This window comes from Quercus lobata, chromosome 11 (genome assembly GCF_001633185.2).
Source record: "Quercus lobata isolate SW786 chromosome 11, ValleyOak3.0 Primary Assembly, whole genome shotgun sequence".
NCBI classification, from domain to species: Eukaryota; Viridiplantae; Streptophyta; class Magnoliopsida; order Fagales; family Fagaceae; genus Quercus; species Quercus lobata.
This window is the reverse complement of record NC_044914.1, coordinates 57,166,362-57,176,442: the sequence shown is the minus strand read 5'-3', so window position 1 is coordinate 57,176,442 and position 10,081 is coordinate 57,166,362. Positions and strand designations below refer to the sequence as shown.

Below are 10,081 nucleotides of genomic sequence, written 5' to 3'. Positions count from 1 at the left end.
TTTAGAATTCAAATCTTCTAATCCTAAGGAAAGAAATTATTTTGCAAGACAGTTTCAAAAATATTATGCTATCATTTTTTAATAAACAAGTAGGTCCCACATGTAAATAAGAAAGTACCAAAATAAAATAAAATGAAAAAAAGAAGGTAATTTTGTTTTGATATCATAAATAAATTTCAAATCCTATGGTAACTTACTTAAATTTTTTTTTAAAAAATAAAATAAACATCTCAGGTATTATTATTATATATAAATATTTTAGTTAAAGATAAAAAATTGGGCCAAAGTTGGGGTCCATTGGTTGAGTCAACTAACGACAATTAGAAATATCGTAGAGCCCAAAGGCAAAAGGCAAAAGGGTCATTTAGTTTAGCATATGGGGAGCGAAGATTAGATGAGGATGGGAATGGCCCACCGAAGCGTTGTTTGTGTGCTTGTATTGGATCTTGTAGTAGTGTGCGTGTACATATGATATAAACATATATCGGTGGTGATAAAGTCCCGTCCCATCCCATCGCATCCTATATAGGGTTTTGGATTTCTCTCTCTCTCTCTCTCTCTCTATACTCTGTCTATATTCTATTTCTCTATTCTGAAGCAAAGGGCAAGGCACAACTGTTGTTTCATTTCAATCTATCAGGTTTGATTGAATTCTCTCTCACTCTCAAACCCAAAGGGGTTTTGTATCTTTGTTTCTTTCACTTACTCTATCAATATCAATTTTCATCAACTTCTCCTTTCAGCTTTGCTATTCTGATGGCTTCGAATTCGCCCAAGGATCTTCCACCAGCTGGTAAGCTGCAAGCTTTACCATTTCATGCAGTCTCTGTCTGTATGTATGTTTTTATATATGTAAAGGCGGGATGGGGTTTTAATTGGTATATATGATTATGATCAGTCTCTGTCGTCTATGCACTTGTGTGAATTTCAATTTCATTGGATACCAATACTGCCTACCAAGATTTTAATGGGTGTTCAGTTTATAATTGATTACCATATGATCTTTTTACTCCTAATTAATTCTTAGTTCAACTGTTGCTCATTGTTATGGTGATCTCTTTGTGGGAGATTTTGAGGAATTGATTCTGCCTTGTGGGTTTAAGACATGACTAGTACATTTATTTATTAGTCCAAATTGATGAAGCCGCAAGTAAGACCCCTAGTTGGTTAGACTATCCCAGTTACAAATCTGAATGGCTATATTTTATCAACAAAATATGATTGGACTCAGATCTGTATCCTCATCAGCAGACAGATCTATAAGAGTCATCATACCAAACCCTGTCTGGTGTATGTCTCCACTCTCTCTTGGAAACAACAAGAGGTTCCAATTGAGTTACAAGCCTCTTGCCACTCCGGATGCTATTAGTCATAGATAATAGGAAACAAAAAAAATGAAAATTTTCTTAGGAGAATGGGAAAAGAAGTTCTGCATATCCTCAAGGTTTTCTTGAGAAAATGTACTTGTAGAAGTTTGTGGAATTCCATGCTCCCAAAGAGAGTTAATCCGTTAAACCAATACAAAACCAAATGGTTATGAGATGCCTATCCATGAGCCTAATAGTTAGTCACATCCTGTGTACTTGAACATTCTCCTCTTACTAACGAAATGATTCTAGTGCAGTGAGTTTACTATCGTAAACACATTGTACTTTTCTTATCAATAAAACTTTTATTACCTATTAAATTTTTTTTTTTTATTGGTAGTTACACACGCACCCAATGGGCCTTGAACCCACAACCTCACTCTCCACCTACCACTTACAAGGGGAGGAGGTAGCAGTTGAGCTAGAGCTCATTGGCCTGCTCAGCATATATGTTTTAATGAGTAATTTTGATTTCAGATCCTTTTTACAGCACTAAAATGATGACTTCCTTAAGATTTTTGGTATACTATTCTCACATACATCTTATGCTGCTTAGATGAGAAAGCAGGTTCAGCTGAGAAAAAAAATTCCAAATCTGAAACATCCTCTGTGGAGGCACAGTCGGAACAAAGAAGAGATGCCTCTCCACCAGGAGCTGGGATTCCAGCCAATCCTTTTGATTTCTCAGCCATGACTGGCCTGCTTAATGTATGATTTCTTCTTTCTTCACCTTGATATTCAGTTTCTATTTTTTTGTTTTTTTCTGTTTTACTTCTTGAATCCAATAAGGTATTTCAGCTAACAATTCTTGTTTAATTTGATACCCATAATTCTTTATTTTTTTACCAGATAATTTTCATTCTGTGATTATATGGTTTAATTGTTCATGAAAAAAGAACTAACATCTGACATATGAAAAGGGAAGCAAGAAATATAGGTGATTTGGTTACAATTGCTCATTTATCAGATTACCCTTGGTATAATAAAACTCTAGAAAACTTAATTAAAACTAAACTAGCAACTTTCTGACCTATAGAAAATCAATACTAAGACTCAATAGTAACTAAAGTAGCTTGTGGATGGTGCCAATGAGTTCCTACATTGTAATCTGACTGCAACACTTGAATATCGTTTTCCTTGAACTCTTTGCTGGCTGCATCAGGTTGCACTCAGCATGATGCACTGCCACCCAAAAGTCCAATGAGTCCAAGAAACCACAGTTTGACTAGATTGTTGAAAACATGGATTTGACTAATTAGTAAAAAAAAAAAAAAAAAGGTTTCATCTTTAATGTTGCTTTTGAATTTGACTAATTAGTAAAAAAAGAAAAAAAGTTTAGAATCTGTTCAAGTTAAAGATGTTTGATTTTGTGAAACAGCTCAAGAGCAGTTACAAATATAACATTTAATATTCCGTCCTCAACCCCCCCCCCCCTCTCCCTGTTCTCTCTTTTCTTTGACGTTAGACTTGATCTTGAATTTCAAATTTTAATCAAGGTTTCTTCTGTTATTTCTCACATAGGATCCAAGCATTAAGGAACTGGCTGAACAGATATCAAGAGATCCTTCATTCAACCAGATGGCAGAGCAGCTCCAGAAGACTTTCCAGGGTCCATCAGTTGAAGAGGGTCTCCCTCAGTTTGATTCTCAGCAGTATTACAACACCATGCAACAGGTTATGCAGAATCCTCAATTTATGACCATGGCCGAGCGCCTTGGTAATGCATTAATGCAGGTACTTATGACCATTTTCCTTGCATAAGCTTTCACTGGATATCTTTATTATAAAAGAATGTCATTCAGTGGAGATATCAAGTCTTATCTCTTCTCAGGATCCATCAATGTCTAATGTGCTGGAGAGTTTTACAAATCCATCAAACAAAGACCAGCTTGAGGAACGAATGGCACGCATTAAAGAAGATCCATCTCTGAAGCCTATTTTAGAAGAGATAGAGACTGGTGGTCCAGCTGCCATGATGAGGTTGGAAATATTTAGATATCATTGTATCAAGCTTTGATATTTTCAGCCTTACAGCTACAGTGGGTGCATGCTACAAACCTTCATTCTTTAAAGAGGGTAAATTCCGGTATTGCAGGTACTGGAATGATAAAGAGGTTCTACAAAAGCTGGGTGAAGCAATGGGTCTGGCAGTTTCAGGAGATGCAGCCACTTCTGCTGAACATTCTGGGCCAGATGAAGCTGAAGATCTGAGTAATGAGGATGAGTCAATTGTTCATCACACTGCAAGTGTTGGTGATGTAGAGGTATTGCACTCCACATTTGCTTTTATCCCCTTGGTCAGGTTTTGTTTTGACAAATTAAGATCAATAAATATTGGTAGAATAATAATGAGTCACCAGTCGGGCTTATGGTCCCTAGAACCATTTTACTGGCTTTGAGAATCACCTCCACCTATCTACTACCTTCCCTTTGGCTTAGCCATATCAACCGTTTTGGACAAAAGTCATAAATTCTCACTAAATTAAAATAAGTATTACCAACCGTTTCAGAAAAAAGCCATAAATTCTCACTAAATTAAAACAAGTATTACTGTATTAGTGCTGATTCGCTGGCCCAACCATATCTTAGTATTGGCCCACATCTTGGACATGCCACAGACAGTCCATACAGCCCCCACTAGAGCTTTGTAATAGGCCTTGACATCGAATTTTTGCTTTTCATTCTTGTCACTCTGTGGACTTTGATTGGATCCCTCTAGAATAGTTTCTTCCCTTCATTCCTTTCCTCAAGTTTTCTTTTCATTCTTCCTTTGAACGGTTCTTCTTTGCCTCTAGTACTGTAATATGATAGAGCTCTAAGAGGAAGAAGTCTAAGTCCTATTGCATTTTTTATTGGAGTAAAAGTCCTATTACATCTATAAGATAGAGGGGTAAAGTCCTTACTCTATTCCCATGGTATAGCAGGATGAGATAGAAGTCAACTTCTTCAATCAACTGTAAGTAGATAGAACTAGAACTCTCATAACTCTGTCCCCATCCCTTGCCTTTCTCTCTGGCTAATTGCATCTGCTCCTTTTCTATTGCCTCCTTTAAGTGTATCAAATGGAAGGTCTTTATGCAGTCCATTAAGGTTAGGCTAAGGATACGTTACATTAACTCACTTGAAGAGTATACCCCATTTTCAATTGATATAACACGCTCAACACTCTAACCCCATACTCATGGACTCCTTTGCTGACATTTGTGAAATGCAGTTTGCACTTTGCACAGCTCAATAGGCAAATATAAACAGTTCAAAAAGCATTAAGCACACTGGCCTTTGAACCCTAGGGGCAAAGTACAAGTACACGCCTAATTGGAGTAAAGTGCACATTTTTCAAATTTAATGTTTAATAACTTCTAGCAGAAAGATCCGTAACATATAATTAAAAAAGTTCCTAAACTCAAAATAGTAATATATTTCACAAATTAGCTCAAATGGATTGTTCAATTGCTCAAAGTTTGAAATTTCAAATTTTACTTAAAATTAGTGTCAATGTCTTAAACATTTTATATACTCCCTCCATCCCACTTTGTTTGTCCTCTATTCCATTTTGGGATGTCCCAAAATATTGTCCTGTTTCTAAAAATAAAAGTCATTAATTTACTGATGTTCCTATTAAATTTACTAATTCAATTTTTTGATAAATTTATTTAAGGGTAGTTTTGGAAACTTGTACATTTTTAAAAGGTAGACAAGATAATAAATGATGTTCCCTTTAAAAGTTTGACTTTTCAAACAGGACAAACAAAGTGGAACGGAGGGAGTAGTAAATTTGAAAACATTTATCAATGTACAATATGATAATAATCTAGTCCTATAAAGTTTGAATAAAACATTTTATATAATTCTCTTATGCCTTACAAAATACATAACTGTTATTTTTTAATAAATATCTTTACTTATATATCTTTACACAGAGCGTGACCTAAAAGAATAACAAATTTGCTATGATCAAAATGAAGTACATGGTTCAATCAAAGTATATTCAAAATGCAAAGACCAAAAATCACAAGAATAGTAAATTATCCTTATTAGTGTCTTTTCATATGTAAATATATATATATATATATATATATTTGTATAATATAATACAAAACCTTAGGAATCGTATCTGTTTAATAAATTAATGGTCATGTCATTTCCTTCAAGATCAAGCAACTAATATAATGATTATTTATTATTTAGCAAAAAAATAATAATAATAAATTGCAGCTGCACTTTCTTTTGTGCTTCAAAAAGAACAGAAAAAGTGTGCCTGAGGCATACTCCATTAAGCGAGTTTCGCTTCAATCAAGCAATGTGCCTTGACCTTGGGGCTTTGAGTTTTGAGTTTTAAATTCATCTACACACTTTTAACAACATTCTTTTTAATTATTTGGAACGATTTAGTATTCAGCTAAATATGTACTCTTTGCAATGCATTCTGTTATACATTTTTAAAACTTTTCTGGAGTTTCTATCTTGATGATAAAAAGATGAGTACAAGCATTGTATACCTTCTTCCATATATTTGAACTTGGCTCAACTATAATGCAAGGTTCATTCAACTAGTAGAATCGCCATCCATACTTGTATAATATCGTTATCAATTTTTAGGCATTAGATTTTGTACCATGATTTTTACGTGCATTTGTACCACCTCTTCAAATGACTGGAACGAAAAGAAAGTTGGGAAGGGGGGAGGGGGAACTTGAAAATATGTACTTTTCAGTGTATTAAACATTCAATATCAGTTGCTGTCTTTGAGTTGAATTGCTAAATGAGATGCAGTATGTTTGTTTTCTTTAATTTAAGTCAATTGAGCAGATATGCTAGAATTGAAGCCCCTTCACTTTGTATGTCAATTAGGGCTTGAAAAATGCACTAGCCTCAGGTGCAAACAAGGATGAAGAAGATTCAGAGGGACGGACAGCATTGCATTTTGCATGTGGATATGGTGAGGTATGACATTCTTCTGCAATGTTCTCACCATTTTTATTAATTCTCCCATTCGTAACAGCTCTTTCCTTTTTCATTTCTTTTTCTTCTTCTTTTTTTCCTTTTAAATTTTAATAATTTCTGGATGATGGACTTTTTAAAGCCTTAGTTAGAATGGTTGGGCTTTTTTGAACTGTGGAAGTGCTTTTTTTTTTTTTTTAAAGAATTCCACTCAAGAAAGAGTATTTAACTATTTATACTAGGGAAATCTGGTAGATTTTATTACTTCCTATATGAGCCCCAAAGGTACCGCAGACTACGTGTACCTCGCATAGCTAATTGGAACAGACATTTTGTGGTAACTCATTAATGTCCCTTTTGGTTCACCTGGATTCAGTGGAATGAGTGTCTGTTCATGATTCCTTTGTTTAGTGTTTAGTACCTCAATTTAAATTTAAATCTTAAACTTATCAAAAAACTAAATAAATAAGTTGAAATCTTGCAGTGAAACAAAAAACAACAAAAATCTTGTACCAACTTGGGTTTGCGATAAAGATTCTGTGGAACCCCAAAATCAAATAAAGGAAGCAATAATCTAATATCTAGGCTTTCTAGCATTACTCTTTTGAAGAGTACCCTTTCTAGCCTTCCTACATACTAGCTATCCTTATTTACCATCCCTCTAGTTGTGGCTGATAGATTGGAGCATATTTAGAGGAATTTTTTATAGGGGTCTTCAAAGGAGTGTTTCAAACAATCTTTGGTGGCTTGGGATAAGGTGTGTTCACTTTTAGATGGGTGGTTTGGGGATTAGGAAGTTAGTTCACTTCAATCAAGCCCTATTAGGAAAATGGTTATGGAGGTTTGGCTAAGAAGGAACTCATATCTTGCAGAGGGTTATTGCCACCAAATATGGAGAGGGTCAAGGGAGGTGGAATACTAAAGTTTGTAGACAGGCCCACGGGTGTGGTCTTTGGCGTGGTATTAATGACGGTTGGGAGAGGTTCTCTAAACATTTGGCCCTAGTGGTGGGTGATGGCTCTTGCATTCTTTTTTGGCATGATAGGTGGATTGGGGATACCTCACTTAAAATGCTCTATCCTCAGTTATATGCATGTTCAAATGACAAGGAAGCTTGCATTTTTGATGTATTGTGTCATCAGGAGGGTGGAAATGATAGATTTTGGAACTTGAGATTTTATAGGGATTTATTTTTATGAGAGGGAATTAGAAGCTGCCTTCTCTTTCCTTGATTTCATTCAGTCTCAGATTCCGAGGGGCATTGGGTGTGATAGTCCCCATTGGTGTCTTAATGGGAATGGTAAGTTCGATATTCAGTCCTTTTACAATAAGATCAAGGGTACTTCTATCCCTAGCTTCCCTTGGAAGGGTATTTAGAAAGTCAAGGTTCCTAAAAGGGTGGCTTTCTTCATGTGGACTGCAGCTCATGGTCGGATACTTACCTTGGATAATTTGATGCTCCATGGTCTCCCTTTGGCGAATTGGTGCTGTATGTGCTGCTGTAATGAGGAATCTATGGATCATCTTCTCCTACACTATCCTGTAGCTCACTCTTTGTGGGTGCAAATGCTACAAGTTTTCGGGATCCAATGGGTTATGCCAGGTTTAGTGGAGAGTTTGGTGTTTTGTGGAGTAATTGGCTGGGGAAATTTTCTTCAGACATATGGAATATGGTTCCTAGCTGTTTGATGTGGGTTGTTTGGATGGAAAGAAATCGGTGCTCTTTTGAGGCTAAAGAGAAATCGCTTGTTTAGTTACAAGCTCTATGCCAGAGTACTCTTTTTGACTGGGCAAGGTGCTGGGGTTCTTCAGATTGTTCTTCTATTTTGGAGTTACTTACTTCCCTTAGAATTGTCCCTTAAGTTGTTTTTTATATCTTTGTTGTTTTTTGTTGTTGTTTCTTGTGTTCACCATCATGAACACCTTGTATTTGCTGTTTTCGCTTTTACTTCCTGATTAATACGGTTCTTATTACTTATCAAAAAAAATATATATATATATCTAATATCTAATCCTATATATAATAGCAGAAGCTTTTACCTACAATTAAGGTTGTTCTGCCATGTAGGGAAAAAGGGTCATCTAAAAATCTGCCACATTTACATTTTAAAAGAGAAAACTCAGAAAAGTCAAGAGTGTTTCGCACATCTAAAAACTCAAACCCAAACACCACCGTTTGGTATTAACTGTTTACTTAACACAGTTTCACCAAGCATAAGAGTTAACAGTTCGAAAACCCAAACTGAGACAGTCCGTTAAAGATAATAATAAAGGAAAAAGCAATTCCCTAGCTTTGCTTAAAAGGGATATCTGATCGTGGGCCAAAGTCAGTTGAGTTGATAGTTGCAACCCTGACATAAGGCCATTTGTGTATTGGAACATTGGTGCTTGCTTCTGAATCAAAACAAGGCACAATTGTTTCATGGAGTTAAGTTGGCTTATCAGATGGTGCCTATATCAGATGGGTGTCTCTATTTGGTATGCTCATTCCCCAGCCTGACCCAACCTTGGTTTTTACAGTGCTTATGAAGCCTCTTTTGGGAATAATTGCTTGCATGATTGGGTGCTATCAGATACTGCTTTGTGTAGTGAGGGATTATAGGTGTTCATTGTATGAATTCTACACTATTTAGATAGTTTATTGAAGCAATTGAGATACTAAACCTCTCTCTCTCTCTCTCTCTCTCTCTCTCTCTCTCTCTCATGATGGTTGAGGAGGAGAACTGGGTTTTTGAATTTTCCCTAAGAAATTGGCCGATTTTAAGCAGATGCACTTAATTTCATTTCAGGTGAAGTGTGCTCAGGTCCTTCTTGAGGCTGGTGCAACAGTGGATGCTTTAGACAAGAACAAAAATACTGCACTTCATTATGCAGCTGGTTATGGAAGGAAGGAATGTGTGGCTCTACTGCTGGAGAATGGTGCCGCTGTGTAAGTCAACTAATTAAACCTTCTGTTACTTTTCTTTTTCTTTTTTTTACTTTTTTTTTTGCTAGATGCCTATGTGTACTTTCTTTTTTTTCTTCAATTTTTTTCCTCCCTTTCTGCAGGACTTTACAAAACATGGATGGTAAGACTCCCATCGATGTTGCCAAGCTAAACAACCAACATGAGGTATTGAAGCTGCTTGAAAAGGATGCTTTCCTGTAACTTCTGTAGAAGTGGTGCATTATGTAAGCCTTGGTTCAGGCTTTTCATTGTGTGTTAAACCAATTTGCTTTGACCAGCATGAGGATGTAGTTACTACAATTTGATGCCTTGTCTATCCTATAATTACTGTGATTGCTACATTGCATGAATTTCATAGTAACATCAACAGGCTTCCTTGGGACAGTATATGCAGGATTTTACAATGTGCCATACATCTTATCTGTTACTATTACTGAGCTTTACCTTGACAAACAAACAAGGAAAATAAATCACTTTTGTGCATAAACTGTTACTCTTGCTTTGATCAGCAGTGCTAACCAAAGGGCAGGGAAAAGAAATCATGTTGCATTTGAAAGGTTGTTATAATCGGTGGTTATTGAACTTAAGTCTATGGCTTTAAGCCAACTACCAATTTTCATGATAGTTATTAACATCCGAAGTCCGTGTAAATAATTCATAATATTTATTGAGGAGAAAGAAAAAAAAAAAAGATTTTTAGTAGGCGAAAACGCTACTTTGGTCCTTACATTTTAGGATCATAATCAATTTAATCCCTACATACATTTTGATAGCAGTCAATTTGGTTTCTGTTATTTTCAACTTGCAATCAATTTGATCACTTCCA

The 10,081-nt window shown here is 35.7% G+C and overlaps 1 protein-coding gene across 1 annotated transcript; it reads left to right on the top strand.

Moving 5' to 3' along the window:
- The first annotated feature begins 507 nt into the window (after window positions 1-507).
- Window positions 508-9,725, top strand: LOC115968413 (ankyrin repeat domain-containing protein 2B-like). The gene is made up of 9 exons (XM_031087812.1): window positions 508-640; window positions 744-793; window positions 1,924-2,075; window positions 2,889-3,101; window positions 3,199-3,347; window positions 3,463-3,631; window positions 6,219-6,311; window positions 9,098-9,237; window positions 9,357-9,725. Exons 2-9 carry the CDS (start codon window positions 757-759, stop codon window positions 9,454-9,456), a joined length of 1,053 nt encoding a protein of 350 aa, XP_030943672.1. The 5' UTR covers window positions 508-640; window positions 744-756; the 3' UTR covers window positions 9,457-9,725.
- Window positions 9,726-10,081: the final 356 nt, after the last annotated feature.